This window comes from Thamnophis elegans, chromosome 1, assembly GCF_009769535.1.
Source record: "Thamnophis elegans isolate rThaEle1 chromosome 1, rThaEle1.pri, whole genome shotgun sequence".
Taxonomy (NCBI): domain Eukaryota; kingdom Metazoa; phylum Chordata; class Lepidosauria; order Squamata; family Colubridae; genus Thamnophis; species Thamnophis elegans.
Window position 1 is genome coordinate 129,642,853 of NC_045541.1, and position 23,827 is coordinate 129,666,679.

General features: G+C 35.8%; 1 protein-coding gene across 1 annotated transcript in view; it reads left to right on the forward strand.

Moving 5' to 3' along the window:
• MIPOL1 (mirror-image polydactyly 1) overlaps positions 1-23,827 on the forward strand; it is a 150,408-nt gene that overhangs the window by 120,527 nt on the left and 6,054 nt on the right. The window contains 1 exon segment of the mRNA XM_032232614.1: positions 5,018-5,248. Coding sequence (XP_032088505.1) covers positions 5,018-5,248 — 231 coding nt within the window.

A 23,827-nucleotide genomic window follows, 5' to 3' on the forward strand; every position in this document is an offset into this window, starting at 1 on the left:
ACTGAATGAAAATTTATTTAGATATGAAAACTATATTAATGATTGTAAAAAATTACTATCTGAATATTTTGTTTTGAATATGAATAAGGGTACATCTATGGAATTTGTATGGGATGCAAGCAAAGCGTATATGAGAGGAGTTTTGATGAATATAAATAAAACACATAGAAATAAGCAAGGGCTAAAACGAACAGAACTGGAAGAGGAAATTAAGAGAAAAGAGCTGGAGTTAACAAGGAAACCAGACGATACAAAGGTTAAGGAAGCTATTAACATATTAAAATCTCAATTTGACATGTTGATCTCTGACCAGGTAGCTACTAATTTATTATATGCAAAACACAATACTTTTTGTAATGCAAACAAACCTGGCAGATGGTTAGCTTATCAGATTAGGAAAAAAAGGAAAACTCGAAATATATCTAAACTGATTTACAGAGGGAAGGAGGTGTTCCAACAGGAAGAGATTCAAAAGGCTTTCTGGGAATTTTTTACAGAACTGTATAAAGGGGATAAAATTAATGGTTTAGACATAGACAAATATTTAGACAAGGAGAAAATACCTTCAGTTAGAGAAGAACACAGGCAAAAATTGAATCAACCAATAACCTCGGGGGAAATCCTGCAGGTAATTAAGCAATTAAAGCCAGGGAAAGCACCAGGTACAGATGGCTTGACAGCGGTTTACTACAAAAATTTACAGTTAGAAATGGTAGAACCTCTTAGAGAATTATTTAATATGATTCAAACGGAAGGTAAAGTCCCTCCATCTTGGAAGACAGCGTTTATATCTTTGATACCCAAAGAAGATCAAGATACTACTCAACCCAAAAATTATAGACCCATTTCATTACTGAATGTAGATTATAAAATTTTTACTAAAATATTAGCAAATAGGTTAATGTTGGTCATTCAACAATTGATACATACGGACCAAACAGGTTTTATACAAGGGAGACAGATGAAAAGTAATGTCAGATTAATTATTAATGCATTAGAATATTTGGGAAAGAACAACCAGATCCCTGCTGCGTTTATATTTTTGGATGCTGAGAAGGCCTTTGATCGAGTTAACTGGCAATTTCTGCTGAAGATATTGCAAAAAATGCAGATAGGAGATAATTTTTTACAGTCAATTAAAGCAATATACCAACAGCAAACAGCACAAATCATAGTCAATGGAAGTTTAACAGACTCTTTTCAAATTGGAAAAGGTACAAGACAGGGTTGTCCTTTGTCCCCATTATTGTTTATTATAACTTTGGAAGTATTGTTGAATAAAATACGGGGCTTGGATGGTTTAAAAGGGATCAAGATTAGGCAGCAAGAATATAGAGTCCGCGCTTTTGCGGATGATTTGGTCATAATATTGGAACAACCGCAGGAATCCAGTATGGTTTTAATGAATACGATTAATCAATATGGTCAAGTGTCTGGCTTTAAAATAAACTTAGGAAAAACCAAAATATTAGCTATAAATATGAATATTAAACAAAAGGAAGAATTAGGAGTGATGCTAGGATGTGAGGTAGTTAAAAAAGTCAAATATCTTGGAGTTAACATTTTAACTTCAAATGGGAAATTATATAAGCATAATTATGAACCACTTTGGCATAGCATACAGACAGAGATGAAAAAATGGGAGAAATTGCACTTATCTTTGCTGGGCAGGATAGCGGCAGTGAAAATGAACATTTTACCAAAATTTTTATTTCTTTTCCAAATGTTACCTATACTTAAAAAAGATGCGAACCTTTTAGAATGGCAGAAGGGTATCAACAAATTTGTGTGGGCAGGAAAGAAGCCGAGGGTAAAGATGAAAATAATGCAAGATGTACGTGAGAGAGGAGGATTGAAACTACCTAATTTAAAACTATATTATGATGCAGTGGCATTATCTGTAATTAGTGATTGGATTCATTTAACCAATGATAGAATATTGAACATTGAGGGACACGATCTGGTATTTGGTTGGCATGCTTACCTGTTATTCAACAAAAAATTGGATAAGAACTTTAAAAGTCATATTTTGAGAAATGCTTTATTGCGGGTTTGGAAGAAATACCAATATAAATTAAATGACAAGATACCCATGTGGGCAATTCCTAGACATGCAATTGAAAATATGAATACAGCACAAAAACAGGATAGATTTACTTACAGACAGCTTCTTACCTCGGAAAGGGGGGTATTACAATTAAAATCTTTAGAGGTATTAAAAGAGGAGAAGGTAGTTCAAACATGGTTCCAGTATGGGCAATTACAGGCTAGGTGGAAAATAGATCAAAAAATTGGCTTTATTCAAGTTGAGGATAATCTGTTTAAACAAATAAGAGATCAAAGCTTAATGCATATAAAGAGGATATATAATGTATTAATACAGATGGATTCGGAAACAGAATTAGTTAAAGATTGTATGATAAAATGGGCTCAAAATATTGAGGAACCAATAATGTTGGATACATGGGAAAGAATTTGGGTAAGAAATGTGAAATTTACACAAGCTCAAAATCTGAGAGAAAATTTTTACAAGATGTTTTATAGATGGCATTTAGATCCTAAAAAGTTGGCTTCTATGTATCCGAATGTACAGCCTAAATGTTGGAGGTGTGGTTCTCTCGATGCTACATATTATCATATATGGTGGACCTGTCAAAAGGTTAAGGCATTTTGGATAAAAATATGGTGGGTCATGCAAAATGTTTTTAAAAAAAGGATAAAGTTTATTCCTCAGTTATTTTTACTAGGTATATGTACTGATTTTACAGTGGTAGAGACCAATTTGATTCTGCACCTGATAACTGCAGCAAGACTGTTGGTGGCGCAATATTGGAAGAAGGAAGACTTGCCTACAATCCAAGAATGGACATTGAAAGTAACAAACTTAGCTGAAATGGCTAAAATATCGGCATATCTTAAAGATCATTCAAATGAGAGATATAAACGAGACTGGAAAAAATGGATTGACTATATACAAAATAAATACGGGACTAAGAAATTCCAGTTAGCCTATGCTTAAGATCAGAAATGATTTAAACTGTTAAAAGTTAGTTCAGTAAGAAGAAGCTAAGTTCAATCTAGAATGTCATTAATTTCTTTATTTCTTTTTTCTCAATAGATTTTAGACTGTGTTAGTTAAAAATCCATACCGTGTACGGGTTCTGGGAAGTCGGGGGGGGAAGGAGGAGGGGGGATGGGGGGGTGGAGGGAGGGAGGGGTACACACAACAAAAAAATTGTATTTCAATGTCTTAATGATTGACAAATGATGATATATTTGTGTTTGTTTTTTTTTTTAAAGAAAAATAAAAAAAGATTACATTTATATATATATATATATATATATATATATATATATATATATATATATATATATATATATATATATATATATATATATATATATATATATATATATATATATATGGGGGGGTTATGTTTAACAGCTGTTTTAAACATTTCTGTTTTTTATAATAACTAATTGTGATCAAAACTGAAGTCAGACTTTCACACATTGAAGTGTGCACATACTCAAGTGCAGTCACAGTCATATTCCTGATACCAGCAGTTAAATTGATTTCCTGGACAAAAGGGAAAAGGCTCAGGAACCTAGAAAGCTTGAGCACCTAGTCATGGAATAGCCAAGTAGCCTCCCGGTTCCTCCCACCTGATGTCTCTCCTGATTTCCATTCATCGATCCAGGCACTGATTAGTTTCCTGTACAACTATGCTCTCCAGGAGTCTACTGAAAACTGCTTAGTGGGCTATTGGTGGCAGTAACCACTGCTAGATGAGGATGTGGGCTGTTGGCTTCTTGTAAGACAGGTAGAAATAATAGAATGCAGCATCAGTTTCAAATCTTGCTCTTACAAATGGAAATCCCTAAATTTAGATCTACACTGTTCTGCTCAGTACAGATTATTTTGTATGTAGTGTATGTAGTGAGAATATGAAAGTAGAATGTAGTCATATGAATACAGGAACCTGGTTATAGTATGAACCAACTCATTCTGAAATTGTTGCCTTTATTTTTTCATTCAGATATAGCCTGTGAGGTTGAACCTCAGAAATAAATTTCTGCAATTGTCTGTCTGTCTGTCTGTCTGTCTGTCTGTCTGACTATCTATCTATCTATCTATCTATCTATCTATCTATCTATCTATCTATCTATCTATCTATCTATCTATCTAATCTATCTTCTTAAAGATGCCCTGTTTCCCCCAAAATAAGACTTAACCAGAAAATAAGTCCTAGCATGATTTTTCAGGATGTTTCTTAATATCAGCCCTACCACCAAAATAAACCCCAGTTAAGATTGTCAGTCAGATGGATACATTTAGTATTTTCCCAAAAAATAAGACCTAACCAGTAAATAAGCCCTAATGCATCTTTTGGAGCAAAAATTAATATAAGACCCAGTCTTATTTCAGGAAATACGGTAATCAGTATCATTTCATTGAAGTTTCTCCCTGAGAAAGAATTATTATGTTGACAAAGGCAAGAGATTTGGGATTTATTGTACAAATCAGAAGTTAACTAAACAGGCTATTGTGCCTTTTTTCCATGGCATAAAAAACACAATAAAAAGACTTTCTTATAATGCATTAAAGCAATTTAATAGACTTTATAGCAATTTATTTTAAAGTTTTTGGCATTGTATAATCTTCAAAGGTTTGTTTGTAACCAATATAGAATAGTTGCAAAATTTGCAAGGAGGGAGGAAGCAACTTGTACCTATAAATACCGGGAAACTCCTGAATAATATCTGATTCTACTTATAGAAGAAAAGAAAGAAAAATAGTCAAAATGCTCTAAAGAATTAAGCTGCTAAATTAGCTCTATGTTAATTTAAATGTATTGTAAAACTATCATGAATGACACAGCAGGTTTTCTTGTGTCACTTTATATACTTAATAAATAAATGAATGTGTATGCACATATTTATACCCCTTTAATTGATATGTTTAAATTTGCATTGCATTGATCACCACTGATGTACATATTTTTTGTTTCACCAGTTTGCATCAAGCTCTCTCCCAAGAAGCAAATCTCAAGGATCAGTTCAACTCCACACTTATAACATATGAAAAAGCTTTGAAAAATAAAGATGATATTGTCTCCATGCTCTTTCTTCACAATGAGGAGCTGGTCACCCAACTCCAGCAAATGGCAGCAGAGAAAACAAGTGTAGAATTACAATTTCAGCAAACTTCAGATGCTTTGCAGGAGACTACTGAAAAACTTCAAAAGTAAGTATATTGCTGTCATTTACAAAAATGCAATTTGTTAACTAATAGCAATAGCAGTAGACTTATATACCGCTTCATAGGCCTTTCAGGCCTCTCTAAGCGGTTTTACAGAGAGTCAGCATATTGCCCCCAACAATCTGGGTCCTCATTTTACCCACCTCGGAAGGATGGAAGGCTGAGTCAACCCTGAGCCGGTGAGATTTGAACCGCTGACCTGCTGCTCTAGCTGTAGCCTGCAGTGCTGCATTTAACCACTGCGCCACCTTGGCTCTTGGTAACTAAACAGGCTATTGTGCCTTTTTTCCATGGCATAAAAAACACAATAAAAAGACTTTCTTATAATGCATTAAAGCAATTTAATAGACTTTATAGCAATTTATTTTAAAGTTTTTGGCATTGTATAATCTTCAAAGGTTTGTTTGTAACCAATATAGAATAGTTGCAAAATTTGCAAGGAGGGAGGAAACACACAGACACGACATAAACACGCAGCAAGAGTTTATATTCAATATTTTATTAAAGATAGCTTTACATAGAGATTGGATTAGTTGTTATGGCTAGGGACCAAAACAGTTTCAACACAAGTTTGTGAATATTCTTACATATTCATACCTGACATGAGTTAATTCTGATCCACTTGAAACTGAAAATTTGAAGAAGGCGCTATTTGATTCAAGTTTGCACATTGAAACTGTGGGTGAATGAATGAATTGTGAGTCAGTAAATATTTCATTGGAATGACTAATATAGCCAATTTGATCTGTGCCAGTTTGAATTTGGAGGAAATACTCATTGACTGTTTCTTCAATTGTTTTTATGGTAAATGTATACTGTATGTTGCCTACTTTTCCAATTCTAAACATCTTTACAACATATGAGTTACACTGATAGAAACACCCATAAAACAAATAACAATTATAATATTTGAACATACTATTCACATTATAAATAGATATATAGCTGTCATCCAACAATCTCAAATAGTCCCTTAGAGGATTGTTTCCAACACCTTCTGAAACATCAAAGTAAAGATACCTATTTAACAAGTTGTGCCAAAGGGAGGGGCTACCACTGGAGAAATCAAGTCTCTAATCTCAGGCTTCCTTCTTCCACATTTATTTTGGGCATCATCAGAAAAATATCTATTTCAGCTTTTGACATAATTAGAAGATGATAATAGTAGATTGTTTAAATTGTAGTGATTGAACCAGTGCAGAAAATCTCTTTCTCCAACTTAAACATTATCCTTTCCAAAACTCTAAAAAGTATATTCGTTTTGTTTGTTTTTGGCGGGTGCCAGGCTTGGCATTACACTGAAGAATGCCCATTGACTTGTCCTTATGAGTTCTACTACCTCTGATCGCTGGGTTTTCTAGGATGCCAGAAGATTGGCACAACTGATTGGCAAGCTTGGCCATCCCTGTAAATAGCTCTGTTATCATTAGTTTTTGAGATATATCCAGCTGGCCCAAGCATGTTAGTAAGGCTTGGCTTCTTCTGAGCAGGGATAAAAAGAATAACCATTAATTTAACCCTTAAGGAATGATGGGCATTTGCTGTTTCTGATTACTGGATTTTATTAGGATGCCAGGAAGGTTGCTGTATTTGGTTGGTAAGATTGGCCTCTTCTGCAAGGGACTCTCCCCCCCTCATTATCATCCTCAGTAAGTTGCTAGACAATGCAAGGCACAGTGGCAACTTTCATTTCATCTGGCTAGGTCAGGGCTACAACTTAATGGCAATTTTCCATGTCAATTAGCAAAGGCAGCAAAAACAGCCTGGTACAATGAGATACAGTGCCCAAGAGATAGACAAGGGCATAGAAAAATAAGCTGGTGCAGAAAAAGTCACATTGTATGCTGGCAGTATTCTATTCTCAGAAAAAGTAGACTCTTGACCAAATACTACCCTGGCATCCATTCATTCATTATTGAGCGACAAAATACACCCCTAATCTGTAGAATGTAATAGGAAGATTTAATCCAAGAACTGAGTTGGACAGAGTTGTTACCTAGCGCATTAGCACAATTAAGGCAGGCCATTATTTGCTAATGTCAGGAGTGAATCAGGACTTGATTAGGTCAGAAAAATGAACATAGACCAGAAATTTAAAAATGAGAATCAAATGACTTCAGGGAAAAAAGAATTAGTACAAATACTTTTATCTTCTTATAATAGCTAAATTCTTCATTTTACTAATCTTGTAATATACATGTCTTCAAAGTTGTCATGAATATTTGCTTAACATATATTCCAGTTGAAATATATACGTATTATCTTGTATATTCTCATTGTGTTTATTTAGCTATTCTCAAGTTGTATATTATGTATATGTTACTTGTGAGTATATGTCCATAACTCACTTTCATGCTCCAAAAAAAGAATAAAGATTGAGCGTCTCAGATCCCCCTGTGTTTTAATTTCCCTTTAGCTAAATGAAAATGGCTTTGGATTTTCAGAAGACCAGTGGACAAGTATTAGTCCATCAATCTCTTTATTCCTCTAATAAAGACTGCAATTCCCTTTTAAGACCATCAAATTAATGATTATTGTCAATCTCGTAATAGTGAATTCTGTAGTTTGACAATGCTGAGTGCCAAGTGCTTTTTTTGCCCTTTTCAAATCAGTCTTCTTAACTGGAGTATCATGGGTTCTGGTATTATGGAAGAGAAAGAAAGTGTTCTTCCTATCCAGGTTCTTTAATGCATATCAAAGAGTCATATCCACAATTCTCTACACATTTCTCATGCCTTCTTATCCTTTTGTTTGCCTTTTCCCTAAATCAAAAAGCCTTAAATCTTTTAGCCTAACTTCACAACTGCCCTTATCTCGGACAGTTCATCCAAACATTGATTGTTGTTAATGCCCTTTGCTGAATCGTTTCCATTTTACAAAGATATATTCGTGCATTTGTAATACTTTGCAATAACTATTACAAATGAGTTATGTCATATATTTTGATCAAAGCTTTGACATTATGATATTAACTGTTTTATTTTAAATTCCTTTCTTAATATTTCTGGCCCTAAATTATCCGTCTTCAAAGCAATCATGTTCAACTGCTCTGTTGAACTCTGAGGACCTATTCCTATTCAGTTGCCATCATTTTAGTTATTTATACGTGAATTTAGGCATTCCTGTCCCGGTTTGCATCACTACTTAGGTGGTATTGCATTCACCATGTTTATGTTCTTTTCCTCTGTTTAAAGAGAGCTTTTTAGACCACTGTCCCTTCTTGTTTTAATCACCTTAAATAAATGGGTAGCATTCACTAGTTTGAGCTACTTACTCCTAACCTGAACAAAAATAGTTTTTATCGGATAGTCCATTTACAGAGCTCCCTTTGCTAATAGTATGTACTACATATTGCTATTCCTTATATTCTTTTTTTAAAATCAGTTTCAATCCAAAGAGGACCCTTTCTTTCTTCATATCCATGAGCAAGGAGCTGCTTGAGAGTCTTTCATTAAGAATATTATCAAAAGCCTTTTGAATATCCAAATAAATACTGCTGTTAAAACTCCATGTTTTAATATACATGAAGCTCTTCTTGGCTTAGCCCCTAGGATGCTATGAATGCAGTCACTATAAGCAGTTTGTCTAGGTCTTAACAAAAGAAATGGGATTATTAATTGTGGAAAAACATCTTGCTTTCTAACTGCATCCATTCAAAAGCATTTTTATTAGGTAAGGGATAAAACTATTTTATTCTGTTGGGTTTTGGTTGGGTTTTAAATCTGGATTAATTTGTCTTCTGGCTTTGTTCCCTTCTGTTTTAAGTTGTTGGCTTTATTCTTTTTGTATGAGAATATTTTGAAATTATGTATTATTCTAAAGGCTTTCTGGGAAGGAAAATATGTGCATAAACATTTTAATAAATAACATAAATGAATTAAATGTGCTGGTGTCATAATGTAATCATACATTATCTCAATAGATATTATGTAGCTTTTCTTTAATCTCATCCACACTCCCATTTCCCTTTAGACTTTGGGATATCACCTAAATGATTTTTAACTTTAGCTTGGGCTTTTCTTGGAAGAATTAATTCAATTTGACATACTTAACTACTTGGGAAAATGTCTACCAGGTCAGTTAATGCTACAGTCAGCTTCCCAGGCCTGTAGCAAAATTAAACAGCTGAGCAAAATCTTTTGACAACAACAACAGCATGTCCTTTCTGTTAAAAAAATACAAAACATGGAAATGCTCACTGCTACTTCCCAGCACCCACAGTCACCCATTCTATCTTATAATTCAACCTGCAAACAGATTAAGCAGCTGAGTTTGAGGGAAGTATGTTTACTTTGAGCTAAGAATTCAGTGACACCTCCGAGAGAGCCACACAGACGGTCCTACTCAGCAGCAGCAAAACCAAATTAAGAATTCACAATATCTTTGTAATATCAGCCACATCATACAGTCAAGTATTTTGCCATTTAGAAAAAAACTATGTTTGATAGTCTTCATTAAGAGAGAGAATGACGGGAAGGGAAAGTATGCTTCATTTTTTTGGAAGGAATTAACTGATCCTTGTCTTGAAAGTTTCCCAGCAGGTTTTGTTTAGAGTTTCATTGCAACCCTCCATACTTGTTTCATTGCAACCCTCCATAATTGTTCAAAGAAAAGGGGTAACCCTTCCCTGTCACTTGGTTTTCTACATTGTTTATGTGTTCCACTTCCTGTAACCATCCCTGAGACCATAGCAATGGTGATGATTTCACATTTAAATAAGAATTATATGTATGGGCTTTTTCAATGGTAGTGTGTGCTTTGTGTCCATGGTAGAACAATGTTACTCTTACACATATTATGTTTAAGAAAACCTTGCTTCCTTTGTTGCATTTCTCTTGGTGAGAATGATTAGGAACTAAACGGAAGTATTAAAAAACAAAATTCTATGTGTATTTTATATGTGTGATGGCTCTTGGGGAAAAAATACCATTTTGGACAGCTTGCTCTGTGTTAGAATCTTTGTGTCTGAAAAAAAAAGTTGCCATCTGCACCCAGGAATTGTGTGCATTTCACACCAATATCCAAGACATTCTCCAATGCACACTGGAAGAGATCATTTTTCCCAGAATATCTAAGCAGCATAGTTCAAGAACAAAAATGACTCTCTGAATAACTGCACCACAATGTGAGACAGGGGACTAATCACTTACCCCTATGGGTCGGGGAAAGATATTATGAAGTCCATTTTTCCCCTAACATGACTATGAAAAGAATGTGGCTAAGACTCGGGGGGGGGGGGGTCTAGATGATAGTGAGCGAAGGAAACCATGAGGAGAAGGGAATTTAGCACATGGGTGTAAGAGTGTCAGCTCCATGGCTTCTGTCTGAGGGGAATGCCTGGATGACTGGAAGAATCGACCTTGGCAATGGAAACACAAAGCTCTTTTCATCAATTCAAGCTTGGAGTCTAAAGCTGCAGATGGTTACCTCCAGCACTGCCTATTCAGGGTGAGGGTTTATAAAACGGCACTTTGCTGAATACTAATGGATCAAAACAAAGATTTAATTACATAAAGATGGCTTGTTCATTTTTAAATCAGGATCCAGGTCAGTGTCTCAGAAAAGAACTGTGTGACTATCTTTTATATTTAGGTCTAAAGTCTGAGGTTTTTAGCTGCAAACATAAACATTAAAGTACAGATTGGTGTCTATAGCGCACAACCGTCTGTTAAATTGGAGACTGCTTCAAAGCTGGACTTGCTAATATTTATACGCTTTCATTTCTTCTTTTGGTCTGGTTAGAAGGAGCCTTCCTGAAAATCTGAATGCTTAGAAGGTGTAAATTTAGCTTGTCCCCTCTTTCTTTTTTCAAATTCAGAATGGGCTGGGTTAATAAAATAGTAAGTAGGAACAATATAGTAATGTTCATTTTGAGGTGAGTGTATTTGCTTTATCCAAGCATTTTTTCCTTTTTAAAATTATATTCTGCTCATTTAATAGTTTCAATTAATATTTGTTTTAATACATTATTTTATTAAGAATCTTTTGGTTTTTTTACTTAAATTTAGTTTTTAAAGCTAGTTTCTCAATAACTAGTTAAAAGAATATTCTGAATGCATCACTGAAGTTTTATTTTTCATATTGAGGTTCTGCCTAGAAATATTTTGATATCATCTTAAGGTAGTAATAGATTTTTGTTTCACAGAATTATGATTTTTAATGAAAAGATCACATTTCCAGATTCCTCCTTCCATTTCCTAATCGATTAACTATGATGTTGAAAAGACAAAAATTAACTGTATCGTAAAATAGAGCATGTATTATGTTGTACAGGTAGTCCTCAACTTACAACCATTCATTTAATGACTGTTTGAAGTTACAACGGCACTGAAAAAGTCACATGATCATTTTTCACACAACTGCTGCAGCATCACCATGGTTACATGATCAAAATTCAGATGCTTGAAATCTGACTAAAATTTATGACAGTTGCAGTGTCCTGTGGTCCTTCTGACAAACAAAGTCAATAGGGAAGCCAGATTCATTTAACAACTGTGGCAAGAAGGATTGTAAAATGGGGTAAAACTCACTTAAGGCATGTCTCACTTAGCAACAGAAATTTTGGGCTCAATTGTTGTCGTAAGTCAAGGACTACCTTAATGGAAGTTTTCAACTTATTTCACTTTGAAACCAATGGATGATTATCAGCCAGTTTGTTGTAGCAGTTGAAGGCATTGGGCTAGAAACCAGGAGATCTGAATTCTAGTTCGGCTTTAGGCATGAAGTCAGCTGGGTGACTTTGGACTGGTCACTCACTCTCAATCCTAGAAAAAAGGGAGTGGCAAACAGCTTATGAAAATCCTGCCAGTAAAATTACAGGGATTTATCCAGGCAATCATCAGGAGTCAAGCTTAACTTGAAGGAACACAGACAAAGAGAAAAGATGATTAAAGTTGGCTGTAAGGGATTTTGTTTTCTTGTCCCAGTTAACGGGGTTTTTTTTTCATTCTCTCCGCCTATAATTTCAGTAAGGTACAAGCAGTATGTTGATGAAAGTTTCATCTCCTTTAGAAACCCTGAGAACATGCAATATAAGAGACTGTATCACTTGTGATTTTTTTTTCATTTCTATATAAGGGCTCTGCAGTATTTGCATTTGAATTTGAAAGAATATGGAGGCACAAATATAGCATCTGTCCACAACTCCTTAAAACAGCTGCTTCTTTTCCAGAATCACTGATGTAATTGCTTTTTGCAGCTGCTGCTTCATCCAGGAAATGACATAGTTGCTTTAAGACTTGCAGACTGGTGCTGTATTTATGCATGTGCCTTGAAGCACCTGTACAAAATAGTAGCAGAAACTCTACACCTTTCCTCTTCAGCAAACAATGGCACTCAAGTTACCAGTAAGAGAGAAAAAAACATTTAAAACATATTTTATTAGAAATGTAACTAATTTACCACTATAAATAACCAGGCATCAACTTCCCACTTTATCTGAGAAACCAAGAGCTTATATGTCAATAGTCTTCCTGAATAAAATATCTAAGAAATAAAAGTAATGTGATTGCTCTTTTCAGAGAATTAGAAAGAATATAGGGTTCTCATCCAAAGTCTGATGCAATACCACATAAGAACACTGACACTGCACAACATAATTGCAATCTTGCAAGATTTGGGCAGATTTTTAATATTTTTTATTTTAGAATTAGTATTTTATTGTGGGATCTCCCAGGTGCTGTTGGGAAGGCCCCATGCCCCATGATTCCCATGCCACACATTAGCACTGGTTTGACAGGTCTAGCTGTCATGATACGCTTCCAAAACTGTAAATGATACAGTAGTTCTCTGTATTTTTAAAAAGCATGTTACATTACACTGCATCACAAACATTCCGTTCTTTTTATACTTCTTCTTTTTATTGAATGAGAAAATCAGCCAAATGAACTAAATACTTGATTTTTTCCTCCATTGGAATGAACATTAACGGTTTGCCCTACATTTTAGTTTATTTGACAAACTTGTCTTTAAACGCAAATAAATTGTTGCATACAATTATTTGAGACAATGATTTTCAAAATTAACTGGGAAGAAGCAGTGACTGTTGGTTTAAATCTTATTTATAACCTATAGATGATAAATGTTCCCACTTGCTTGTTCTTATACATCTAAGGAGATCTTCCTAAGCAAATCACTATAGCGTCTAACTCCATCATTCTGCTCCCAAACATATATCTGAAGAATTGTATAAGTCATGCAAACCTTCCTAGAACAGGAACAGAAGGAGGTCTGAAAATGAAGAAAGCAGGTTCACAATACACACTATGATGAGAGTCCCTTTAATTGACATATGAATTATGGAATAAGTGAATAAAGGGCACAGGAAAGTCACTAGATTTTATGACAGTGGGTATGCAAACGAGGTCTGCTTTAGGGATTAAGGTTTGTGTAGAATTAAGACTAATACCAATGTATAAAGGAGGTTGTGTGTGATTCAGCTGAGAACTTACAAAGTTTGTTTAGGTATTTAAGATTGATTGCAGACATCACAGTTGTTTTAAACCCTTCAATAATTCCAGTTATTACTTCGTTTGGAACATTCATTTGCAGGGAAGCAGCCGACATGTATGGTATAGTTAAAGGTTTGAAAGAGAATCATCCACATACTTTATCAATTACCATTCAGGTATAATTAAGGCCATATGCAAAGAACCATTTTTAAAAGGAAGTCCAATAGTTTAAAGGCAAAACATAACTACAGAAGATTTTAAGTACTGTCTACTATCATTGTCCCAACACAGAAAATTCTCAGAATACTCATAACAGTGAGCATATTAAAACAAAAGAACTGTACAAATAAACTGACAAAATATTATTTTGACAAAAACAAACCGATATGTAATAACCTTAAATATTTTATTATTTATAAATATTTTATAAATATTTAATAAAACAAGTTATGAAATTGCCTTGCTGGATTTTAATCTCATATTGTCTAGGGCAGGGGTGTCAAACTGAAGGCCCGGGGCCCAGATCCTGCCCAGATCCTGGAGTTCTTAAATCTGGCCACAGGGACACCCTGAAAACAGTGACGCATCGGCCCGCCATGCTCTGGCAGCGAAAACAGGCTCCCGAGCTCTGTTTCCAGCTGCAACATCCTCCTGCAACCCCCTGCCAGTAAAAATGGAGCTCTGTTTTTGCAGGCAGAGGGTTGCAGGAAGGCTTTACAGCTGGAAACGGAGCTCAGAAGCCTGTTTTTGCTGGCAGAGTGCCCGGACTGCCACAGGCACCCCAATATTGAGCAGGCCATGCCTACTCTGGCCACTCCCACCCCCCAAGGTCAAACACAACCCTGATACGGCCCTCAATGAAATCGAGTTTGACACCCTGGTTTAGGGTAACTGAAAATGATTCAAGAAATGGTGATCTAGAGCATGAGTTTCTAACTGGGCATCTTTAAGACTTGTGGACTTCAACTCCCAGAATTCTTACGTCAGTCATGTGCTTTGTTTCCAAGTTGTGGATCCTTGTCTTTTAAGAGGGCTAACAGAAAAAATACTACGTCACTGACACTTTCATGTGAAATGTGAAAATTTTGCTAAAACATAGCTGGAAAGGCATTCCAGGGAATTGTTCATTATAACCTCAGTGAATATATTTCTACTCGGGGGGGGGATAGAAAAATCTGATGAAAAGGTTGTTCTACATTTGGACATACTAAAAGGCATTGAAGACACTGTTGCTGTAGTTGTTTTTTTTTAAAGACCCAGTGTCTTTAAATATCTTTTAATATTTGATATTTACATTGATGGTGACTTGATATGTATTTTATCTAAGCCTTTTTTTTTTTTGCTTTAGGGAGGGAGGGTTGTTGGGTTGATTATGTTACGTTAGTTTTATGTTTATTATGTAAACCACCATGAATCATTTGAGTGGTCTGAATAAAAATAAAACTGTAGTACCATCCAAATAATGCAAATAAGTACATAAAGATATATTCATAAATTGAATATTCATAAGCCTATGTATTTGCTAGAATGAAGCCATAAAAAGACCAGCTCCAATTTTAGCTGCACTATTGTAGAATTGTAGATAAATCCTGCTAGCAAACTATTTCTATTACATTATTCATGCATAAAATTGGATAAGATTATACCTCAGATGAAAAAGTGCTCAGTTAAGTTTAACAAGAATTGATTAGGAAGACTATCATGTTACAGTGTCTGTCTGTCTGTTTGTTTGTGAAATATGTAAGCCCACCTATCTATTCAATGAGACTCTAGGCTGTGAACATGCCATATAAATTATCAGCAAGAATAAAATAAAAATAACTACAAAAACATGGGCTGAGGCACCCTTGTTAAAATACAAAACTCCTACAACATCCATAATGGACCTCCCAAACTAACAGCCTGCCCTGGGGAAAGATCCAGGTCTTCACAGCTTACAGAAAAAAGTTAGAAAATCCAGTAATATTAGATTGTCCTTACATCTGAGGGGAATCTGTTCCATAGGGCAGGAAGGAAGAAGTGAAGAACAATCCTTCCACTCCCAACCTTCTCACCTGGCCCAGAACAATTCCATGATTGGTGGTATGATCATAAAAAGCCAGGATGGATACACATTCATCCTGCTGCATTCTAAGCACCCCAGAGATCATCCACAAGCTTAATCAATTCTGCATCAATGTTATTTGCCTGCCTGAACCCACATTACAATTATCCATTAGAATAAAAATGGAGAACTTTTGACCCTTCAAGTGTTAGTGAACCCCAAAATCACCATCAGGTCTAAATACAGTGCTTTACTAGGATGATTTTATTACTTTGATGTACAAAAATAATATTTCTAATGTTATGTGATATTTGATTGGAAAATAAGTAAACTACATTTGCATGTTTCTCTTTTAAATCTCCATTGGGTTACAATCAGAATTCTAACAGCCATAGACCAGAGACCAAAACAAATAGAAACACTCAATAAATATACAATTAAAAATTCTAGAATAAAATAATAAATAACAGATAAAATCTATGATAAAATCCAGTCTGTCAATTGAGTTAGTATATATGAAACTCTGCCACAATGATAGCACAGGTCATTTTTACTGCTACCATCTGTCCAAAGGCTATTATAAGCTTCTTTATATTTGATTTTACTCTATTGCACCTATTTAATATCTCTGGCAGCAGTTACCATAGATACAATGATTTCAATTGCTTTCTGCTCTGTTAAGAGACTTTTTAAAATGTATTTCAAAATTCCACACACCAGTGCACCAGGTAGCCCTTTGCCAAGTTTTCAGTGTTCAGACATGTTTTAAATTCAGCTATATAAGCTACATAGACTCTCCCTCTTTCTGTGTGCAGTACAAAAATAGAAATATTCTGCATCCAATAATAGTTTTGGTGTCAAGTGTTTCTGCATTATATTTGTTTTGCAAAGCTGAATTGTGTGGGGTTTTGTGGAACACTTAAGCTGCTTTAATAAAGTGTGTTTTGCCACCAATAACACTGAGGAAAATAAGAATTTTTTTCCAGCAATCATCTAATTTGCCTTAAAAATGTTCAAGCACCTGTATATATAAACATTGAGTCATCTTTGACCCTTTCCAAGAAATTAATCTTCTTAACAAAGCTATCCATCTTGTTGTGTTTTCTTTCCCTCCATCTGTATTGACTGCAGTTCAGTGTTATTCTTCTCTGTTTTGTTGCCCTTTCACCTCATGCAAGGATAAGGTGAGGCATTTTTAATAATTTCAACTTTATCATTTCTGTTGTATCTTTTCTAGCAATCCAAACAAAAAAAAACTTGAAATATGTTTTCCTGCTATTTGCTTCTCTGAGACTTCTAGAAGAATTAATTCTAAAAACAAGGATGTACTGGGCTAGCTTACCAGCCAATTGAAGAATTTATTAACAAGGAAGCAACAGAAAATATATGGAACAATTAAATGGGTTAAATTTGGGTGGGGGAAAATTGTACCAAAGTCATTTTTGTTACCATTTTTATTTAGCTTATATGCAAAAATGGATTATTAAAATGCTTAGCCAGAATAAATAGAAATTGGGATTGAATTTCCTTGGAAATCAATAACCTTAGATATGCTGATGATAACTTTTTACAGCATAAAGTGAGAACAAGCGAAGTAATCTCTTGTTGAAGGTAAAAGAAGATAGTGTAAAAGCCAATCTGCAATAAGTATTGGGGGGGAGAAAAACCTAATGTTATTTAAATAACACAATCCATGCAATCATTGAAATGAGGGAATAAATGGTGAACTCATCAAATTTGCAGATGAGACCAAGCTGGCAGGAATAGCCAATTCTCCAGAAGAGAGGCTTAAGATACAGAAGGATCTTGACAAACTTGAACATTGGGCACTATCTAATAAAATGAAATTCAATGGTGAAAAGAGTAAGGTTCTACATTTAGGAAAGAAAAACAAAATGCACAGGTACAGTATAGGTGGTACCTTGCTCAATAGTAGTAGTTTTAGTTTAGTTTAGTTTTTAGTTTTATTATTATTTATAGGCCGCCCTTTTCCCTGAGGGGACTCAGGGCGGCTTACAAAATATAGGGAAGGGGGTACAAAACAGTAAACATGAAACAATACATGAGTAAAAATAGTACACAACATTCATTCATCATTCGGGTGGGGACAGATTACGATCTTTATCCCCAGGCCTGACGGGATAGCCAGGACTTGAGGGCTGTGCGGAAGGTCTGGACGGTGGTGAGGGTACGAATCTCCACGGGGAGATCGTTCCAAAGGGTCGGAGCTACTACTGAAAAGGCTCTCCTCCGTGTGGTTGCCAGTCGACACTGACTGGCAGATGGAACTCGGAGGAGGCCTAATCTATGCGATCTAATAGGTCGCAGGGAGGTAATTGGCAGGAGGCGGTCTCTCAAGTACGCAGATCCACTACCATGAAGGGCTTTATGGGTGGTAAGTAGCACCTTGAAGCGCACCCGGAGATCAACAGGTAGCCAGCGCAGCTCGCGGAGGATAGGTGTTATGTGGGCGAACCGAGGTGCACCCACAATCACTCGCGCGGCCGCATTCTGGACTAGCTGAAGTCGCCGGATGCTCTTCAAGGGCAGCCCCATGTAGAGCACATTGCAGTATTCCAGCCTAGAGGTCACAAGGGCCCGAGTGACTGTTGTGAGGGCCTCCCGGTTCAGGTAGGGTCGCAACTGGCGCACCAGGCGAACCTGGGCAAATGCCCCCCTGGTCACAGCTGTCAGATGATGGTCGAAGGTCAGCTGTGGGTCCAGGAGGACTCCTAAGTTGCGAACCCTGTCTGAGGGGTGTAGAATTTGACCCTGAGTGTTGGAATACTAGCCGAATTATTGGGAGGGAAACACAACAGCCACTCGGTCTTCTCCGGGTTGAGTACAAGCTTGTTAGCCCTCATCCAGTCCCTAACGGTTTCAAGACCCCAGTTCATCACGTCCACCGCTTCATTGAGTTGGCACGGGGCGGACAGATACAACTGGGTATCGTCCGCATATTGATGGTATCTTATCCCGTGCCTCCGAATGATCTCGCCCAGCAGTTTCATGTAGATGTTAAATAGTAGGGGGGATAAGACCGAACCCTGCGGCACCCCGTATGTTAGGGGCCTAGGGGTCGATCTCTGCCCCCCAACTAACACCGACTGCGACCTGTCCGAGAGGTAGGAGGAGAACCACTGCAAAACAGTGCCTCCCACCCCCACCTCCCGCAGTCGTCGCAGAAGGATACCATGGTCGATGGTATCGAAAGCCGCTGTGACAGCTGTGAGAGTGATCTTGGAGTCCTAGTGGACAACCATTTAAATATAAGCCAGCCGTGTGCAGCAGCTGCCAAAAAAATCAACACAGTCCTAGGCATAAAACAGTTCAGGCATAAACAGAGGGATAGAATCAAGATCATGTAAATTGTTAATACCACTTTATAATGCCTTGGTAAGGCCACACTTGGAATACTACATTCAGTTTTGGTCACCACAATGTAGAAAAGATGTGGACACTCTAGAAAGAGAAGAGCAACAAAGATGATTAGAGGACTGGAGACTAAAACATATGAAGAACAGTTGCAGGAAATGGGTATGTCTAGTTTAATAGAAAGAAGGTCTAGGGGAGTCATGATAGCAGTGTTCCAATATCTCAGGGGTTGCCACAAAGAAGAGGGAGACAAACGATTCTCCAAGGCACCTGAGGGCAGAACAAGAAGCAATGGGTGGAAACCAGTGGTGGGTTTCAAAAATTGTTCGAACCTACTCTGTGGGTGTGGCCTCCTTTGTGGGAGTGGCTTGCTGCCCATGTGACCGGATGGGAGTGGCTTGCCGCCCATATGACCGGATATGAAGATGCCAACGACACTTGTCAGAACCACCTTAAATTACCTCACACACAGCACTGGCATGCATAAGAATATGATGTAAACTTGCTTTTTAAAAGGCATCTTTGGTTTGCGTTAAAACAACTTCAACACACGCAATGCTCTGATTGCACCACAAACGCAGTAGTCATCCTTACCTTTCACAGAGGCACTGAGTTTTATAAATATGAGCATGATAGTGTAGAATAATCATATCCAAGGACCAGTGGTGGGTTTCAAAAATTTTGGAACCTCTTCTGTAGGTGAGGCCTGCTTTCCGGGTCCACTGGTGGAACCTCTTCTAACCAGTTCAGTAGATTTGACGAACCGGTTCTACCGAATAGGTGCGAACTGATAGGAACCCACCTCTGGTGGAAACTGTTAAAGGGGAAAAGCAACATAGAACTGAGGAAAAATTTCCTGACAGTTAGAACAATTAATCAGTGGAACAGCTTGCCTCCAGAAGTTGTGAATGCCCCAACACTGGAAGTCTTTAAGATGTTAGCTAGCCATTTGTCTGAAACGGTATAGGGTTTCCTGCCTAAGCAGGGGGTTGGACTAGAAGACCTCCAAGGTCTCTTCCAACTCTGGTATTGTATTGTATTGTATTGTATAGTAACTCAGTATCTGTTACTGAGACGAAAGACCATAAAAAAAATCTAGCAAAATATTAAAATGCAGAGACGACACGGAGACAGAGGTTGCTGGGCTCTACTTCTGGTTTTATCGTCGTTAGGACTAAATGAAGAAAAGATTATTCATTTGAATTGTGGTGCTGGAGAAAATTGTTAAGAATATTTGGATCAATAAGAACAAAACATCATTCAATATGACATGAAGTCAAATAAGATTGTTCACTGGGAACACAAATTCAAAACTTAGATATTTCAGAGACACACAGTAAGGGAAAGATCCACTGGAGAAAAGTGCAATGTTTGGAGTTGAATGATAGTTGAGAAAAATAGCCAGATTACTGCATTATTCTTGTAATAGTAGAAAAGTAAATGTTGACATAAATTGTGTAGTCAGCTTATTCTCACTTTATTGGGCCACAGCCGCAAAACCAGGCAATGTTGCTGCCTTTACATAATTTATTGTGATGCACTTTTAGGGCATAATTAATTCTCTAACATCCTTTCATCTCCCACTTTTTTTTTTCACAAGGAGATTGGTGTCAAAAAATCCAAATCTATTCATTAATCTATTGTCAGATATTTTTCTGTATGTTATTATATACTGTTTTATATAAAGATACTGTGGTTGATTGTGTCACCATGTTTATTCCTTAGGGTAAAGTTGCAAATTGTGCAAGGATGGATTTTTCTGAATGTTTAGTTTGCTTATGGTTTCTCTCCTATCCGTTGTGCAGTTTCAGTACTATTGGCTAGTTTTTCTTATTGTTATAACTGACAAGAAAAAGAAGAAATGTTGAGAGCTTCATTTGAACATTCTGAAATTATTTTATCCCTATTTATTGGGGGTAGGGAATGTCTAATATACCTTCATAACTAACAGTTGATTAAATTTGTCAAAACCCTCTAATACCTTTTTTCCCTTAATCGTGGTTTGTAGAGATTGTATAGCTTTCTGCTTTCTTCTTCACAAATTTACCATCTCTAGAGTCACTAATACCCCAAATAAGCCTTACTCATTTGTTGAATGCTCATGTGACACGTATGAACAAAGCCCCCCCCCTTTTTTTTCAGAGCCAGAGTATCTTTCCATGCAGAATTCAAACTATTCATTTTAATCTGCAGGGCTTTTGGTTGCTTAGGGCGCACTAATATATTTACACATTTTGCAAGTAGTGAATGTTTACTAAGTTAACTATATATATATATATATATATATATATATATATATATATATATATATATATATATATATATATATATATATATAGCAGCATACTTGAGCCTATAGGTGAAAGTTTAGAAACGTGATTTCCAAACTTGACAATTTTAAGAAGTCAAGTTCTATGAGTTGAAGTCCTTCCCTCTTAAAGATGCCAAACTTGAAAAACACTGGTTTGGAGGTCCAAACTTCTTCCAGAAGCTCTCTGAATCTATAGATACCATTGCTTCTCTTCTTTTTTCAGTGCAGCAACTTATTAATTCCTGTTGCTACCACATACCATCCAAAGGAGGTACTTCACCTACTATCTTACTCTGATTCCCAACATGTGAAAGGGGTTGAAACAGAATTGTATTCTGTATGTGGAGCAAGCCATTCCTCTTGTGAATGATGAATAATATTATGACATCTATCAATACCTTAAATAACAATTTAATCAGGTTTAAATACTATGGACACAGAAAAATATTTTAAATGGCCCACTATGATGCTTTGTCCCTTCAGCAGTTACTTAACCCCAAATTTAGGAATCATTTCATAATATTTATTTGAGCTGGACTAGAACCATTGGAGGCACCAGTAATTCTTCATATTTTATTTGTTATGAGTCAGTTTGTGCAATTTCCATGTATTTTATCTCTTTCCTATTTTGAGATCCAACAATCTAGAAGTGTTACTAACAAAGCTATAAAATTTCATCTTAATTTGTTTTTTAAAACATACACACACACACACATTTCACGTTTTAAACAGAATCATTGTGTCAAGTCAAGAAATGAGCAACATAATGAAAATATTACTTTTTAAAAGTTCTATCTGGATGAGTTTTCCAGTTTATGTGAACAATGAAAAGACAAAGCAGGCATGTTCTCATATTTCTTTAAAAAAAAAATTTCAGTTGCTATTAAGTACTTGAAGAGGTCAAGAAAGAATAATCCTTCCAGATGTAGTGATTAATCACATTACTGGCTTAAAATATCAAAACAGGGCCTATGGTTATCATGGATTTTCACACTGCATCTAAAGGAAAAAACACAGATGGAGAAAGGAGTAAGAAATTAAGCAAATCCAACATCATTAATGACAACTTGGCATTAGTTATCTAATTATTATTTTACTTTATTTTAGTAAATGTTATACGTATAATATGTTATGATGAGTTTTTTTAAAGCAGTCTAATAAAACAGAAAGTGCTGAATTACAGAAGTAATTTCCAAAGTTTTAAGCCAATGATTAACAGTTTACTCTGTCTTTGAATAATGTAGAAGATCATTCTGGAATTTTCTAAGGATCATAGAAATAAAAAGTTATATTGACTCAATGCCCCACATAATCCTTTTACTTGAAGCCATTTCTCTATCCTCACTGATATCACCTAAATCGGCGGTTCTCAGCCTGTGGGTTGGGACCCCTTTGGGGGTCGAATGAGCCTTTCACAGGGGTCACCTAAGACCATCGGAAAATTGCAAAATTACAGTTATGAAGTAGCAACGAAAATAATTTTATGGTTGGGGGTCACCACAACATGAGGAACTGTATTAAAGGGTCGTAGTATTGGGAAGGTTGAGAACCACTGACCTAAATAGTTGTATTTGGAAGAAAAAGCCTTTATACTGTAGCCTGTTTCTTGTTCTAAACAACTTTTAATAACATAGTGGACATACAGTATTTGTAATAAGTGATCCTCGTAAACCTGAGTAGCTTTCAGATTCCACATAATCCGGAAATTTTACTTATTATTCATTTCATTTATAGTGGATATCTATATCATCTATATCTATATCTATTTCTATATCTCTGTCTGTCTGCCTGTCTGTCTGTCTATCTATCCATCTATCTATCTACCCACACAGTACATACACATACATACATACATACATACATACATACATATGTTTATATGTCAGTAACAGACTATACTAAGAATACTCAACAAACAGATTTGTTGTTCCATCATTGTGAAAGATTTTAAAGTAGTCCCAAGTATTGCCATCACAAAGTTAAACGATATAAACTACTAATCCAGTAGAATTTAAACAAGACATGGTAATGTGAAGTTTAGTTTAGAGCCATATAATTTGTTCAGTGCTAAGAAGCATAATAGCCTTTTTTTTTAAAAAAAATCCATAATATGTTAAATAGCACAATTAAATTATCTTTTCTAAAGCAGTTTTAACTACTTGAATAATGGCTATGGAAATCAACATATAAGGAGTTAACTTTTACATTATGAAAGAGACAGATATTCCTGCCAATTAATGTTTACCTAAATTCTTTTTCCCCAGATATAACAAATCCATACTATTTTAGTATTTTTATGTTTTTCATTCCTTTTAGAAATAATTCCATAGCAATACAAAAACTTGGCTTAAAAATGAAATAGAACTGTTAAAATGTTTGAAAAA